The 17,530-nt window shown below is 47.5% G+C and overlaps 1 protein-coding gene across 2 annotated transcripts in view; it reads right to left on the reverse strand.

Moving 5' to 3' along the window:
• Window positions 1-12,673, reverse strand: part of B9D2 (B9 domain containing 2) — a 34,078-nt gene extending 21,405 nt beyond the window's left edge. Inside the window, exons 1-4 of one of the 2 annotated variants that reach the window (XM_083516042.1) lie at window positions 12,584-12,673; window positions 11,140-11,248; window positions 10,073-10,198; window positions 1,587-2,384 (exon numbers count right to left, since the gene is read on the reverse strand). In XM_083516042.1, the coding sequence (XP_083372168.1) occupies window positions 2,071-2,384; window positions 10,073-10,198; window positions 11,140-11,227 (528 nt within the window). In that variant the 5' untranslated portion in view covers window positions 11,228-11,248; window positions 12,584-12,673 and the 3' untranslated portion in view covers window positions 1,587-2,070. Of the gene's footprint in view, window positions 1-1,586; window positions 2,385-10,072; window positions 10,199-11,139; window positions 11,249-12,583 lie in introns of those variants that run through there. The other variant, XM_083516043.1, reaches the window with a different exon arrangement.
• Between the last annotated feature and the right edge of the window lie 4,857 nt (window positions 12,674-17,530).

Below are 17,530 nucleotides of genomic sequence, written 5' to 3' on the forward strand. Positions count from 1 at the left end.
CATGTGACCCGGAAGTGTCTGCGGACAGCGCTGGCTCCCGGCCTATAGAGTGAGATGAGCGCACAACCCTAGAGTCTGTCAAGACTGGTCCGTACGGGCAGGGGTACCTTTACCTTTACCTTTTACAGGCAGTTCTTAAACTCAGTGGTTGAAGCTGGAGTTTCTCGCTGTGAGCTCAACTCTACTCCCCCAATGTCTCTTCTACATCTCCCCATTCTGAGCACCAAGCTGACACTTGATGCCAAGGATTCTTCCAGGCAGAATCCATGGTGGATCACAGTTGTGTACCGTATTTTTCACTCTATAAGACACACCAGACCATAAGACGCACCTAGTTTTTGGAGGAGGAAAACAAGAAAAAAAATATTCTGAATCCCAGAAGACAGAACAGCAAGAGAGATCGCTGTGCAGTGAAAGCAGCAATCCCTCTTGCTGTTCTGGCTTCTGGGATAGCTGCGCAGCCTGCATTCGCTCCATAAGACGCACACACATTTCCCCTTACTTTTTAGGAGGGGAAAAGTGAGTCTTATAGAGCAAAAAATACGGTAATTTTAAGGAAAGGGACTATGGAATTGCTGGTTGCTGCAGGATGATACACATGCAAACTGGAGAGGGGTCTGGCGCATTTTGGGAAAGATTCAGCGCATTCCTCTGCCGGCCACAAGGAAGGTGAACCCTGCCCCTCTCCCCCAAAACTATTTGCAGGTGGGCTTTAATCCGAAACTTCCTTCTGACCAGGCATTCCTGCCGCCTCTTACAGCCAGCTCTCCAGCTGAGGCAGGAATGGCACTGGAGCCAGAACAAAGGCCTGCTATTTTTACATCCACAGCTTTGCAAATACCTGTCAGATGGACCAAGTGCGGGAACCACAGCCAGGGCAGCGTGGCGACTCGATTGCTCACTGGGAGAACTAGGCATTGTGGGAAATCAAAATGGCGGCTCCCAGGTCCAGCTGGCTGGTGAAGATTTAGCCCACCGGGGTGTGGTGAAAGGGCTCTTTGCTGAATGTCTTGTCAGATGTGGGGTCAGCTATCCCAATTTGAAGCATCAATTGCTTCAATTTTTCTCAGGCAGAGCATTACCCAAGAGGTACTGGAAGGAAATGATTTATCGATTAGTGATTATTATAGATAGATAAAAGAGGATTTACTTATTTTGTGGATAGGCTACAGCAATATATAAAAGTCTTAGCAGAAATTGGTGCTTGTACAGTCAATGTGAAGGAGAAAGGATGAAATATTGTAATATCATTTTAAAAAATTGAATAATTGAATATTGAAATGAAAGTTGGGAAAGCTAACGTACTTGGAGCAGCAATGGACGGAGAGAAAAAGAAGGAACATCTGGGGGGTGCGAAATCAGCTTTTACATTTGTATTAAATGTGGTGACAATTTGTTAAAAATTATGGAAAATCAATAAAAAATAATTAGCAAAAAAAGCACCTATTGCCCAGCGTACCGCCTCACTCTGCTTTGTGCCCAGACTCGGCCTACTATGATGATGTGTTTGCGCAGCTGGGATAGCCACCAAGCAACCAGGGTGCCAAGTTCTCGTTCCCACAAGCACTACGCAAAACCTTGTAGAGGAAAAAAGAAAACCATTTAATGCAAACGGGAAAAAGAATAGCCTTTATAGAAATAAAGTTGTACACTGCCAGAGATTCAGGAGCACTGGGAACAGAGGTCCTGTCTGCGACATGGGCAAACTCCTCCAGACAAAAAAATCAGACTGAGAAAGATTTTACAGCACCCCCCAAAAAAAGGGGTCACAATGGATCTTGCTTGCGAGGTGCTCCGCTTAGACGAGGACCCACAAGATCTGCCTCCTGACCCATCCGGGCTAAGCGCCAATCGCTCGTCCTCTTTCCTCTCCCCGAACTGGAGATGCTAAACTCGGGACGTTTGGCTCTTATGTTGCGCACTTTGGCTGCTGGTGGAATGGAGCTGCCCTTCTGCTCCCGACTGCAGAAGTCTTCCCTTCCCAAGTGCCGAGGGTCCCAGTCTTTGGAACGAATGGGAAGGAGCCATAACGGTGGCAAGGGGGCGGCCCTGGCCGGGGTGGGGAGGACCTCAGCACTCAACGCCGTAGCGGTCGAAGTTCCGGAGGATGACGGCCAGTTGGAGGTGGACGGTGCCCATGGCGCAGGTCTGCAGGCGGTAGCGGTCGGCCCCCGTGTAGATCAGGTCGGTGTTGAGCAGCTGGGGGCCCCCTCCCACAAAAAGCTGGGAGAGCTGTTCCTGCCACGAGCCCAGGGGGCGCCAGGTGACGCAGTCCAGCTGGTGGGAGCCGGGGGTGGAAGGCACGTGGCAGAAGCCGTACCCGTACAGCTCCGTGCGCCCAAAGGAGTCCTGGTGCCACACCTGAACGTGCAGCTTGGGCCAGCCTGGCGGGGAAAAAGAGAAAGGAAGGGTCGTTTCTCTACGCAGCCATGGCAGCCCGAATGGTATACTGTATTTGTCGCTCTATAAGACGCACCAGACCACAAGAAGCGCCTAGTTTTTGGAGGAGGAAAACAAGAAAAAAAAATTCTGAATCTCAGAAGCCAGAACAGCAAGAGGGATCACTGCGCAGTGAAAGCAGCAATCCCTCTTGCTGTTCTGGCTTCTGGGATAGCTGCGCAGCCTGCATTCGCTCCATAAGATGCACACACATTTCCCCTTACATTTTAGGAGGGAAAAAGTGAGTCTTATAGAGCAAAAAATACGGTATGTACCAGAAACGGAGGGAAGGGAGCAGGACCAACGAAGAAGGAGTGGCAGACGAAAACGGTGGAAGGTGCACAATCGCCCAGCTTAACCAGCAGAATAGGAGAGCCAGAGGAAAGGGTATTTAAGGAAGACTGGTAAATGTTTGTAGAATACTCGAAGAATCATTGCAAACAGGTTAGGGGGTTAGCAGGATGGGAGTAAATTCAGCAGTGAAAATTGCATTGAGATAAAATGAGAAAGGGGAAATATGGAGTACCGTATTTTTCTGTGTATAAGAGGCCCCCGTGTGTAAGACGACCCCAATTTTTGGGGACTCCTAATTGAGAAAATGGGACGCGGGTGGCGCTGTGGGTTAAACCACAGAGCCTAGGCCTTGCTGATCAGAAGGTCGGTGGTTTGAATCCCCGCGACGGGGTGAGCTCCCGTTGTTCAGTCCCCGCTCTTGCCAACCTAGCAGTTTGAAAGCACGTCAAAGTGCAAGTAGATAAATAGGTACCGCTCCGGCGGGAAGATGAACAGCGTTTCCGTGCGCTGCTCTGGTTTGCCAGAAGCGGCTTAGTCATGCTGGCCACATGACCCAGAAGCTGTACGCCGGCTCCCTCGGCCAATAAAGCGAGATCAGCGCCGCAACCCCAGAGTCGGCCACGACTGGACCTAATGGTCAGGGGTCCCTTTACCTTTACTAAAATGAGAAAGGGGAAATCTGGAGTGCCGTATTTTTCCGTGTATAACACGCCCCCGTGCATAAGACAACCCCGATTTTTTGGGACTCCTGATTGAGGAAATGGGGGAAGAGTGCCCAGACTTGTTGAGCTTTTTTGGGGAGGGATTGTCGACAATCGCTCACCCACCTGACCCCGCTGCCAATTGCACACATCAGCGAAGCCACCAATCGCCCGTCCCACCTCTGCGCTATCTGTGTATAAGACAATCCCCATTTTTTTTGCATTTCTATTGAATAAAAAAACCTCATCTTGTACACAGAAAAATATGGTAATTAGAATATGCAGCAGTAAGGGGGAATCAGAAGGAAGAATGGAAGGTGGGAAGGGAAGTCTTATGTTTAATTCAATATAGTCGTACCTTGGAAGTTGAACGGAATCCGTTCCGGAAGTCTTTTCGACTTCCAAAACGTTTGGAAACCAAAGCGCAGCTTCTGATTGGTTGCAGGAGGCTTCAGCTTCCAAAAATAGTTCACAAACCGGAACACTCACTTCCGGGTTTGTGGCGTTCGGGAGCCAAAACGTTTGAGAACTAAGCTGTTCAAAAACCAAGGTATGACTATATTGTGTTTGGTTTATGTGATTGTGAAAAATTATAAATAAAAGTTGTTTTGGAAAAAGGAAGGAAGAATAGCAATTTAAGTTTCCGAAGCATCCCACCATTTCATCTCGGTAGCGATGTTGGGAGGATTTAGATGGAAGCAGACACTACTGATGTTCACTACTCGTACCATATAGAGGCAGTATGGTGTAGTGGTTAGAGTGCTGCACTAAGACCTGAGACTCCGGGGTTCAAATCCCCACTCGGCCCTGAAGCTCACAGGGTGACCTTGGGCCAGTCATTCAGTCTCAGCCCAACCTACCTCGCAGGGCTGTTGTTGTGAGGATAACACGGGGAGGCGGAGAACGAGGCTCCTTGAAGGAAAGGTGGGATACATAAAAGCTAAATAAGATGAAATAAATAAATGCCCGTGCACTGAAATTGTGCAGAACAATGTAATCAATTATATGAGATTCTGCTACAGCAGACAGCAGGACCAGCGATGTAGTTTTTGTTGGAAGCTGAACTGCAGTGGCGCAGAAACAGCGCTGCGTGCGATGAAGATGGCTTGGAAGAGAAATCAATGCCTTTGTATATTTTCTCTGCCTCCTGGTGACCCTTACAACAGCTTGGAAGGGATTACACGGGTATAACATTCCTGCCCCCTCTGGTGGGGGCAGAGAGGACAGTGGCTTTTCTCAGGTTGCCCAGCAAGTTCCCAGCCAAGTCGAGATTTGAATCAGAAGCTTCCTGGATCGCGATCCCAACCACTCTGCTACACTGGGTTCGGGAACAAGGTTGCAGCATCAGCCAGAGGACATAGCTAGCACTCCTTAGAAGCAAAAAGAGCTCCGCCCCCAGAGATGGAGGTTATATTTTCTGTAATCTTAGGGTTGGAGTCTACCATTAAAACTGAAACCTAAAATTCGTCTGAGCATTACGGAAGTACCACGGAGTTAAATTGGCATCTTATCTCCCTATAAAAAAATCACAACGTAGAGGAATAGCATTTCTCAAGTTTCAACTGAACCATTTTTGAAAGGATGTTACAGAATGGTCTATCTGAATTAAGGGAATGCAGGCAGGCTGTTGTTATTTAACGCAAAGAATACAGTGGTACCTCTGGTTGTGAACGGGATCTGTTCCGGAGCCTCGTTCGCAACCTGAAAGGAACGCAACCGCGTCTGTGCGTGCGCAGGTCGCGATTCGCCGCTTCGGCGCATGCACGTCATGTCATTTTGCTCGTCTGCGCATGCGCGAGCGGTGAAACCTGGAAGTAACCCTTTCCAGTACTTCTGGGTCGCTGCGGGACGCAACCTGAAAAGACGTAACCTAAACCGAACATACAAGAGGTACGACTGTAGTTAATAATCAGGGTAAAGGCTCTGGGGTTGTGCGCTCATCTCGCTCTATAGGCAGAGGGAGCGGGCGTTTCTCCGCAGACAGCTTCCAGGTCATGTGGCCAGCATGACTAAGCCGCTTCAGGCGAACCAGAGCAGTGCATGGAAATGGCATTTACCTTCCCACCGGAGCGGTACCTATTTATCTACTTGCACTTTGACGTGCTTTCGAACTGCTAGGTGGGCAGGAGCAGGGACCGAGCAACAGGAGCTCACCCCGTCGCAGGGATTCGAACCACCGACCTTCTGATCGACAAGCCCTAGGCTTAGTGGTTTAGACCACAGCACCACCCGTGTCCCATCTAATATTCAGGGTATTTCTTTCTTAATATAATAGCATCCATGCACACAGATTGTGGAGGGAATGCCACACTATTTCTGCCACAGCAAAAACAGAATCTTTAAAGATATGCGTGTTTGAGTGTTTGTGTGTGTCTGGCATCAACATTTGAGGACCAGGGTCCCGTTAGGACAGAGGCATGAAGACTTCTCAGTTGACAGATATATAAATGGAGAAAAGGAAGTCTGGAACACTGGAGCCCCAAAGGACACAAACGGCAGGAGGCCTGTCGCATTGCTACGTGGTGTCCAAATGTATATGAGACAAGACCAGAGTTTCAAAGTCATAACCAGTGAGTGTGGCACTTTGCCGCAGAATAGAATAGCTTGATCTAAAAGGACAAGCCTCTGCCCCAAGGAGCTTGCAAACCACGACACTGAATACTTGGACATAGAAAAAAAAGATTTTGACACTCCTATTGTGGATGAGGAACTGTTAAAGAAACAGGAAGAAGAGCAGGGAAAAAATGGAGAGTTCTCATGATGGAAGGATACAGAATGAGGAGTCCTGCAAGGGTCAGTATCTGGACTTGTGCTTTCCAACGATCTAAAGTTGGGGGTGGCAGTGAGGTGGCCATTGATACTAAATCATTCACGGTAGTTTAAACAGGAGAGATGGTGAAGAGGTCCAAAACGACTTCCCCAAACTCAGGGCTTATTCACACCCACACTTTTCCTCCACTCTTTCCAGGCACGGTCCGTGATTTAAAGCTCTGAACACCGTTTTTCCCTTTTGCTTCAGAGCTTTCCCTGTGAAAATCTGCTCTTTAAAGCTCAATCAGAGCAAACGGCCATCCGTGGGGAACCCAAACTGATGTTTGCTCCGATGGAGCACTGAAGATTGGGAAACTGGTGTATCTGACTAGGCACTGTGGAGTGCAGGATGCTGGCCTGATCTGGCAGGTTCTTAATAATTCAGTGTGCGGATAACAATGCTGATTTATCATAAAGAGCTGTTTGGCGGCGTCTGTGAAGTGACATGAGCTTGCAGAAAGCACTCAACCGATGCTAAATATTATTATTATTATTAAGTCACTCGTTAGGCTCCATCCTCCTTCTCCTCTCTTTCTTTCTTTCTTTCTTTCTTTCTTTCTTTCTTTCTTTCTTTCTCTCTCTCTCTCTCTCTCTCTCTCTCTCCTGCTCCCGCCACTATCTCCCCCTGTCAATTCAGAGTTCGTATTTCAACATTAGCCAAGGTCTGGCTGGCCGGGGGTGGCGGTGGGGTTATATATATATATATATATATATATATATGTGTGTATGTATTTTTTATCTCTTCGCCTGAGCACTGTGTTCCCAGCAATAAAGGGAACCGGGGAAGCATGATTTATTAATTATGTGGAGTCTCGTCAGCCGGGAAGAAAAGGAAGCGGCGGGAGACTTTCGGCAGCTTTTCCGCATCAATCCATCCCTCCGTCCCCCCCGCTTGGTCCTTCCTTGCCCCCACCTTTCCAGTCCAGCTCAGCTCAGCTGAAGCGCAGCCTAGAAAAGCCAGCAATGAGAAGCCCACGCAAATCAAACCGGCTTTGCGGCACGCACACACAAAAAGCCGTCCGCTCCGACAATTAATCCCCTGTCATTCCGAACGGCTTCCCTTCGCTGGCTGGCTTCTGAGCTCTTTTGTCTGATGGAGCAGTTTACCGTAGCCACGGATTAATTTCCTTTCAGGAAGCCAATTATATCAAACGTACATGGGTGGCGCTGTGGGTTAAACCACAGAGCCTAGGACTTGCTGATCAGAAGGTCGGCGGTTCGAATCCCCACAACGGGGTGAGCTCCCGTTGCTCGGTCCCTGCTCCTGCCAACCTAGCAGTTCGAAAGCACCTCAAAGTGCAAGTAGATAAATAGGTACCGCTCCGGTGGGAAGGTAAACGGCGTTTCCGTGCGCTGCTCTGGTTCGCCAGAAGCGGCTTAGTCATGCTGGCCACATGACCCGGAAGCTGTACGCCGGCTCCCTCGGCCAATAAAGCAAGATGAGCACCACAACACCTGAGTCGGTCACGACTGGACCTAATGGTCAGAGGTCCCTTTACCTTTACCTCCAATTTGCTCAGTGCAATTTACTGCTGGCTCGCTCCTGTCAGGTAGGTTCATAACAAGAGACAAGACACAGTGCCTGATTTGAGCTGGATTGTGCAATTTGCTTAAACACCCCTCTGCATTTCATGGCTGGAGAGAATGGGGGCCTATGAGTCTACGCAGAGTACCCCTCCTCAACCACTGAGCAACTGCTGGGGACAAGGAACCATTTCAAGCCAAGGGCCCGCACTCTCTTCTGAGCAACTTCCAAGGGGCCAATGGTGGGTGGAGCCAGAGGCAACAGTGGGAGGAGCAACAGGTGCAAACGACGTCTTTGTGCACTAGGCTAGCTGCAACACACAGCCCTCTTCGTCCTCCATCCTGAGTTCTTGCGGGAATACAGTCAAGCTGGGATGCAGAGAATTCTCCACCATACATCCACAGCCCCACCTTTCAAGCCAGAATCCCCTGAAGAGAGAGGGCTTCTGAAGGCGACATCTCTACAATGCAATTGGCTGGGCCCCACTGGTAGGGTGGAAGGCAGGGAGGCGAACAGCAGGTGGCGCCAGAGGCAATGAAAGCCAACTATTTGCCTCTATCTTCCTCCTCCCTGCTGAGTTGTACAACAGCAAAACTAAGGAGGGGGAAGCCAACCTGCTCCTAAATCCCCCTATTTGTTGTTTTCTGAGATCCCTGGACTGGATTTATCTCAGGGGAAGGCTGGATGAGGGCAGACTGAGCTTTGTGGAGCAGGGATCCATTTGCCCTAATAGACATTGCCTCAATGCCAATTTTTGCTTGGACTTGGGCAAAAGTCCCCATGGGGAAGACAGGAGATCAGGCTGGTTGGGGGCGAGTGGGTGGGTTCAAGAGCCTCCCCAAGTGGGGCGGATTCTTGGCCAGCAATGCATGTGTTATGAAGCATCATTCACACTGATAGAGCCAAGATTTGGGGCATCGTAGCCAGCTAAATTCCCGGCGAAGGTTGGCCGGCAGCCACACTGCAGAACTGTAGCTCCAGTTATAAGATGCGGCTTAGCTGTTTAAGAGCATCGTTGTTCAGTGGGTTGCCTTTTAAATTGGTTAAATTGCCACTCAGGAAGAGTGCTCATTGCTCATACTCATTTTTCATATCTCCCAAAAGCGACTGTTCAGTTTTTGAAGATTTTGTCCTTATTATCCAAAAGCTTTCGGTTTAGAATGACATTGCTAACCACTTGGGAAGGGAGAACATCTCAGAGAAGGAAAACTGATTCCAAACCTCTGCTGCCTTGCAGAATATCTTCGGGAGAAGAAAAAGGCTACGGAGTAAACCCTACACAAATGCGGAGTGGAGTCCCTAAGGCGGTTGGAGGGCGCCTTGTACGCCTCCTTCCGGCAACTCCTGCAGCCCAGCTGGTGCCAAACGTCTTGCTCTGCTTCCCTTTGGACCACATCAACGAGGCCGAGAAAGGGGTCTTGTCCTTTGGGCTGCCCAGGATCTCCAGACCCACACGCTTGGGCCCCAGGGAGGTCACTTTGATGCTAACATAGCCAACAAGGCGAGTGTTCTGCTTTCCTTGCTCAAGCCACCAACGCCACAGCAGAAATCTGGGACCTCTACAGACTGATTTATTTATTTTTGTGCATCTATTCTGCAATATGTTATTGATGCAATTACATCTACGCTGCAGCAACCATTCTGCTTTATTAGATGGATGCGGGTGGCGCTGTGGGTTGAACCACAGAGCCTAGGACTTGCCGACCAGAAGGTCGGCGGTTCGAATCCCCGCGACGGGGTGAGCTCCCACTGCTCGGTCCCTGCTCCTGCCAACCTAGCAGTTAGAAAGCACGTCAAAGTGCAAGTAGATAAATAGGTACCACTCCGGCGGGAAGGTAAACGGCGTTTCCGTGCGCTGCTCTGGTTCGCCAGAAGCGGCTTAGTCATGCTGGCCACATGACCCGGAAGCTGAACGCCGGCTCCCTCGGCCAATAAAGCGAGATGAGCGCCACAACCCCAGAGTCGGCCACGACTGGACCTAATGGTCAGGGGTCCTTTTACCTTTTATGTGAGGCCTAGATGGGGGAGGGGGCATATGCCCTGATGGCCTAGCTAGCTTCCACTGCATTATCAGGATGCTACCAAAGAAAATGGCCCTCTGTGGATCAGTAATCTCAACCAGCTCAAAACATTAGCAAGCGGTCACTGGGTGATTTGCCTGCAATGTGTTAGGTGTTTCCCTGTCCAGCTGCAGCTGTGTATTGCAAGACACACAAAAATATTATTTAAAAGGATCTCATGTTTTTAATGTGGCAATAGCCAAGAATTGCGGAGGAAGGGAAAGGCAACTGATATCTCTTACCCTGCAAGCCTTTAGTGGCAAAGTGGACGTCAATGGGGTGGGACCAATAAGCCACATCATCCAGCTGGGGGTGGTCGACTTGGGTCTGCCCTTCCCGGAATCCCGACAGCAACTTCCAGGCGCCACCTGGGAGGAGGAGAAAACCCAGATGTCTCGGTTATGAATAGACAAAGCTCTGCCTCTTGAATCAAGTCTAAAAATGTGGGGTGGGGGGGTGGAGAGCGCCAGGGGAACTGACTTCCTCTCACCTCCCCCTTTAGTAGCGTCACTTAAATAACACAGATGGCGTTTAGCGAGAAGAGAAGCTTGATAACACTTGACGAAGCAAACTGAACAAGAACAGCGTATAAATCTGAGGAGAAATTCTTTTTCTTTTATTAAATTTTATTGTTACCGTTCACATTAACACACCATACAGAAAAAGAAAAGAAATCTCCATCGCCACCAAAGAAAAAAAGAGAATTAGCACATCAACTAGTAACCTTCAAAACATAAAAGTGGTCTTTTTCTATCTACCAGACTTCCCGTCTATTCCTTATTACAGATTCTGTATTAATTGTTCGCTGCCATTGCATAACGAGTTTTGTTCAGTTTCAATATCCCTTGATCCATTCATTGGTTTTTCCACATTTTTAACACTGCTAATGAAATTATTCGAATGCTGTGTATGACTTTAAACTACTATTATTATTATTTTTTCAAATATATTTTAAAAACTTCCCATTTTGAAATAAATACCCATTTTGATTTTTTTATCTTTTCTGACTTGCTATCTAAATCCGCGTATTTGGAGAAGAAATTCAACCGAGAGGCTTTCTGTCTTTCTTAGCTCAGGCCTTCTACACAGCAGGAAAACACTCAACTAAACATACAGAGGAAAACTCCCTCGGAACTACGCAGCCAATGAGAGCTGATGCTACCTCGGCAAAGATCCTGCTCCTCTGATTGGTCGCTAAGCAACACCTGCCGGCTGACTTTAACCGAACAAAATTAACCTATAAATCACGTGCTAAATTATCTCTGCCTTCCCCTTTCAGGTGATCTCCAGACCATTATGCTCCACCAACCTGTGTGAATCCCCCATTTGCAAAAAAGGCTGCTGCTAGGAAATCCGCTGGCTCCCACGATCTGACCAATCACGTGCACTTCAGCCATGGGCCTGCAGTGGGAAAGGTCCTTAAAGAGAAAGGAGACACCCAGTCAGGGGCCATCATCATATTCCAGACCACTTCTGAGATTTCACATGTGTTTTAAGGTTACCTTGGTGGTTGGAGGATGGATAGCGGCTAACAGACTGAGGTTGAATCCTGACAAGACAGAAGTACTGTTTTGGGGGGACAGGGGGTGAGTGGGTGTGGAAGACTCCCTGGTCCTGAATGGGGTAACTGTGCCCCTGAAGGACCAGGTGCGCAGCCTGGGAGGCATTCTGGACTCACAGCTGTCCATGGAGACGCAGGTCAATTCTGTGTCCAGGGCAGCTGTTTACCAGCTCCATCTGGTACGCAGGCTGAGACCCTACCTGCCCGCGGACTGCCTCGCCAGAGTGGTGCATGCTCTGATTATCTCCCGCTTGGACTACTGCAATGAGCTCTACGTGGGGCTACCTTTGAAGGTGACCCGGAAACTGCAACTAATCCAGAATGCGACAGCTAGACTGGTGACTGGGAGCAGCCGCCGAGACCACATAACACCAGTCTTGAAAGACCTACATTGGCTCCTAGGACGTTTCTGAGCACAATTCAAAGTGTTAGTGATGACCTTTAAAGCCCTAAACGGCCTCGGTCCAGTATATCTGAAGGAGCGTCTCCACCCCCATCATTGAGCCCAGACTCTGAGGTCCAGCTCCGAGGGCCTTCTGGCGGTTCCCTCGCTGTGAGAAGCAAAGTTACAGGGAACCAGGCAGAGGGCCTTCTCGGTAGTGGCGCCCGCCCTGTGGAACGCCCTCCTACCAGATGTCAAAGAGAAAAATAACTACCAAACTTTTAGAAGACATCCCTGTTTAGGGAAGCGTTTAATGTTTAATAGGTTATTGTATTTTAGTGTTCTGTTGGAAGCCGCCCAGAGTGGCTGAGGAAGCACAAGGAGAAGGGGACGATAGAGGACGAGATGGTTGGACAGTGTTCTCGAAGCTACCAGCATGAGTTTGACCAAACTGCAGGAGGCAGTGGAAGACAGGAGTGCCTGGGATGCTCTGGTCCAGGGGGTCACGAAGGGTCGGACACGACTAAACAACATTATTATTATTATTATTATTATTATTTAAATCCTTTGTCTCCAAACAATTCCCAAGTCACTTGCAAAGCTGGAAGTTCGATTTTTAGCATCAACCCTTGCGGTCCAAGATTGCACATACGCCACCCGCCCTCAGTTTTCACGTGTTCTGTTTGAATCAAGAGGGAGAAAGAGAGGTGGCTGATACGTCACCCGTTCACACGTGCAAAAGACACGCGACTCCTCCGTGCCCCCCCCTTCCCCCGGCGCACGCATACCGCACGCCACGCGTTCCATTACCTGCCAGCCGCGCGAATTTCTCGGAACTCCCCCCGCCCCCGCCGGCGCCTCGCTACCGTCCTGCCCTCACCGTTTCTGGGCCGTGGTTGCCGCAGCAACGGGGAAGCCACGCCCAGGGTGGGTCTCTGATTGGCTAGTTGCGGGAAAGGGGAAGAAGGGCGGTGGCGCCGCCATCTTGAGCGAGGCAACAACAACAACAAAAACCCGCCATCTTGGACATAGAGATAGGAAAACGTGAAGAGTCGCACATGGCCGCAATTTCTGCCTATAAACAGTTTTATGGACAAGGGCGGTTTCCGATTTTTTTAGCGTTTGTGCCACTGTGGTTTTGTTGAAGATTATCTTAAACAGTTGCTTTACTGGATAACTGAGGGCAAGGAAACAGCTGTGAAAGAGCCATGTTGAGTGTGTCATAGGGAAACTTCTGTAGAAAAAGGGTTGGGTTTCCGCTCCTCCCTTGTGCTGCCATCTTGTGTGGGTCTCTGAGAGGCGACGCAGTGCGGCCATCTTGGGAAGGTCTTCCTTTTCCCTGTTGCCTTGGCAACTGAATTGGTACTTGGCGAGAGCTGGGTTCAAATGCTAGTTCAGCCACAAATGAGCTCTAGTTGCCTTATGAAAAATGGAATTTCAGCTTGGTTTGCTGCTTTGGCTTTACTGCTTTGGTTTACTCTTTGGCAGATACTGTACCTTGTTTCTTTAGATGTAGGCAGAAGCTGAACTAACGCAGCTTTTCATATTAAATTTCATGGTGTACCTCTTAGACTTCTAATTCTTCTTTCTTTCGTTTTTTATTTATTTTTATTTATTTTCCAGATTATTACAAATCAAACCAAATTCCTTCAGCTTCTTTTGCAGTTACTAAAGGCAGAGGAGCTCTGCCACGTGAAAATCAAAAGGTTTAGTTTCAATAGATGAAAAGGTACGGATGCTGTTGCCATGATGTGAAATTAGGCACATTTTTTTGCACGTTGAGTGGGCTGCTCAGAGAAAAGTCAAGACAGCATGAGCAACCTACTTCCAAAGGGAATAACCTCCACTTCAAATTACATTTTACAGAGCTGGAGACAGTACATTTTTCTTTTCTTTCTTTTTTAAATAATCTTTATTAATTTCCCACATAGGCATATATACATAAATAACAAATCATACAAAGCAAAAGCAATACAAGTACTGTAAGGGGGGGGGAGGAAAAAAAAAGACAGTATATTACAATTAAATAACAGGTTAAAATATAAAACTTCCAATAATTCTCATTATACTGCTTATATTGTCTATATTTTCTTGCACAGATTTATGTTATTTCATTATATATAAATATATATAATCCGGTATAATATCTAATACATGTTTTGCTTACAAGTATCAATCTAGTTCTGCAAGTATCTTGCTGTTCGTACAATGCAATTTTAGATATTCTTTGAATATTTTCCATTCTCCATATACTTTCTGGTTTGACACTCCTCTGATTCTTCCCGTCAGTTTTGCTAGTTGCCGGTATTATATCATAAGAGTCTGCCACTCTGTAATCGTTGGTAGGATTTCATTTTTCCAGTTTCTTGGCACTATTATTCTGACTGCCGTGGTTGCATACATAAACAATGGTCTTATATTTATTTTAGACAGTATATTTTTCAGTGTATCCCATATACAAAGCTAGCTTCTCACCGCTATTGTGCCTATTTGTGGACTGCGGCTCCTGTTATCCAAAAATAAAGAATTTGCAGGAAATCATTAGGTGAGCATTCGCATATTGAGTCAACAGTTTCCATCCATGCCTGTGGGAACTTTTCTTTTCTTTTGGGGGCAGATGGAATGGAGTTTACTGGGAAAGGGCATGGCTGGCTGCAATCCTGACATAAGAACATAAGAATTGTTGTTGTTGTTGTTTAGTCGTTTAGTCATGTCCGACTCTTCGTGACCCCCTGGACCAGAGCACGCCAGGCACTCCTGTCTTCCACTGCCTCCCACAGTTTGGTCAAACTCATGCTGGTAGCTTCGAGAACACTATCCAACCATCTCGTCCTCTGTCATCCCCTTCTCCTTGTGCCCTCCATCTTTCCCAACATCAGGGTCTTTTCCAGGGAGTCTTCCTGAGGTGGCCGAAGTATTGGAGCCTCAGCTTCAGGATCTGTCCTTCCAGTGAGCACTCAGGGCTGATTTCCTTCAGAATGGAGAGGTTGGATCTTCTTGCAGTCCATGGGACTCTCCAGAGTCTCCTCCAGCACCATAATTCAAAAGCATAGGCACTGATTTTCCCCTCCATGAATTTTTCCAATCTTTTTTTGAAGCCATCCAAGAGAGAGAGAGAGAGCTAAAAGCTTTTCTTTAGCTACTTTCTACATGGCATGCTTGATTTTTACACATTTCTATAATGTCACCTCTTACTTGATTTTTCACTAACATAAAACACCCCCCCATGCTGTGACCTATCATCATAGGGATGTTGCTCCATTCCCTTGATCATTTGGGTTTTTGGGTTTTTTTTCTTCTGAACAAGAGAACTTCATACTGCAATACAGTGGTACCTCGGGTTACATACGCTTCAGGTTACAGACTCCGCTAACCCAGAAATAGTGCTTCAGGTTAAGAACTTTGCTTCAGGATGAGAACAGAAATTTTGCTTCGGCGGCGCGGCGGCAGCAAGAGGTCCCATTAGCTAAAGTGGTGCTTCAGGTTAAGAACAGTTTCAGGTTAAGAACGGACCTCTGGAACGAATTAAGTACTTAACCCGAGGTACCACTGTACTTAGCTGCCACAGATCCCACTTTCCTCAATATATATTGCTGGAACTGAAAGGGGGGGGATCACTCTGTTATATAGGAATGTTTTGGGATATATACTGCACTAACAGGGACAGCAAGAACATATATTGATAAGTTTGTGCAAACGGATACGGTACCTGTTAAAAGAGCAGAAAGCAGAAATGTCATTGGAGCGTGTGAGAAAGACTCTCTGAACTGGAGAGATAACTTGCCATTTCTCTTGTGTTCGCCTTTTCATCACAAGGTACAACACCTAAAATTAATTAATCAGAACATCCCACTAGGAGAGACTATAATGATGTTTGCAGAAGGCTTAGGAAAGGTCAAACTGTCTGCGATATAAACCTGAACCTGTCCTTAGATTAAATTGCTGATTGCAAGGCTGCCGTTCCCAATCAGAAGCGATGCCAACGCTTGGGACGGGAGTTGATTGAATCGGAAGGGGAATTTGGCCAGCTTCCCAATCCGTGTTTGTCCTGGGGATGTGATAAATGGCAGGCAAGGGGCAGGATGTCTCACCTCACGGGCAACGATTGTAAAAACAGGCCAGCAGACTCTCGACCCTTGACCAGGGGAATGTTATCTGTCGTCTTGCAGTGGTTCCTAAAACCCCACTCCTGCCGTAATGCACATTGTGGGGCTGTCAGTATCAAGTTGTGGGTGAACATATCAGACGACACAGCGATTCTTCAAACAGCTCTTGTTTATTCACAGGCCAGAACAGAACTGAACTGAAGGGTTCAGTCAGCCTGCTTATATAGAGCTCCGGTACAACATAACTGTAACAATTTTCTAAAACTATCCAATCACTGAACGTCACTTTCGATCCCTTATTTGCATAACTATCTACAGTATACCCCTGCTGGCCCAGGGTGAGAACTTCAGTACATAACAGTCAGTGTGAGGTAATATCCAGCTGGGACCTGAGAGACCAGGGCTCAAATCTCCACTGAGACATCAAGCCCACTGGGTGACAGCGGGCCAATCACGATGGCTGCTTACGCATCGTACATTTATATTACAATGGTTTGCCCCAAAGAATTCTTGGAACTGCAGTTTACCCATCAGAGAGCTACAGCTCCCAGCACCCTTAACAAACTACAAGCTGCTAGGATTCTTTGTGAGATGTCGTGTGCTTTAAACGCATGGTGTGTGTTGTTTTAAACAAATAAACTGCCCTTTTCCCCTTATGGGGTATCCAAGAGCCCTTACAGAGTCCTTTGTAGGTTCTCCATCAGTTGGAGAAAATAACAGAGGCCAACCAGAGAATATTGAGAAGCAAAGCAGCTCGTAAGCTTGATCTTTATTGATCTGTTGCAACAGGGTGCTCCCCTCACACACAGGAGGACGGAGGAGGACCCAGAACAAAGGTGTGCCCGCCCTTATATAGACATTTTAAATTGCCCGCCCTGGAGTCCAAGACCACCCCCAGATACATCATACATACATCACAGAAAGGGCGGTCTACAGCAGAAATCTGAGAGTGTTGTTTATCTCCTGTCTGGCAGGTTACCTGTTTAATGGTCACTTGATTGGATTGCCTGGGGAGTCTGACCAGTCTTTTGTAATGATAAATACGTAGTTCCTGGCCAGGTCAGAGGCTCACACCCTATTCATATATTAAATGTGCCTTTAAGACAGGATTTGTGAGGAAAGAGACAACGTGGAGGTTTCCCACTTTGACCTTGCAGAGAAATATTTGAGGTCAATTTGATCATAGAATCATAGAGTTGGAATAGACCACAAGGGCCATCGAGTCCAACCCCCTGCCAAGCAGGAAACACCATCAGAGCACACCTGACATATGGTTGTCAAGCCTCTGCTTAAAGACCTCCAAAGAAGGAGACTCCACCACACTCCTTGGCAGCAAATTCCACTGTCGAACAGCTCTTACTGTCAGGAAGTTCTTCCTAATGATCAGGACTTTTTTCTGTGGGGTTTCAGACATGTGGTTTATATATTTATGTACATGTTTGCTTGGTGCATTTATGAACATTTATTACATATCTAAGACCTTAAAATTCTTATCACAGTATGCAGTTTTTTCTCAACCAAACCTGCCTCGTAAGGTTGTTGTGAGGATAAAATAGGGAGTGGAGAAGCCTCCACACCCCACTTTGAACGCCTTGGTGGAAAGGTGGGATAGAAAAAATATAAAAATAAAGTCTGAGGACTCACCCAGCAG

Source organism: Podarcis liolepis, assembly GCF_965112155.1.
Source record: "Podarcis liolepis genome assembly, chromosome: 7".
In the NCBI taxonomy this organism is placed as follows: Eukaryota; Metazoa; Chordata; class Lepidosauria; order Squamata; family Lacertidae; genus Podarcis; species Podarcis liolepis.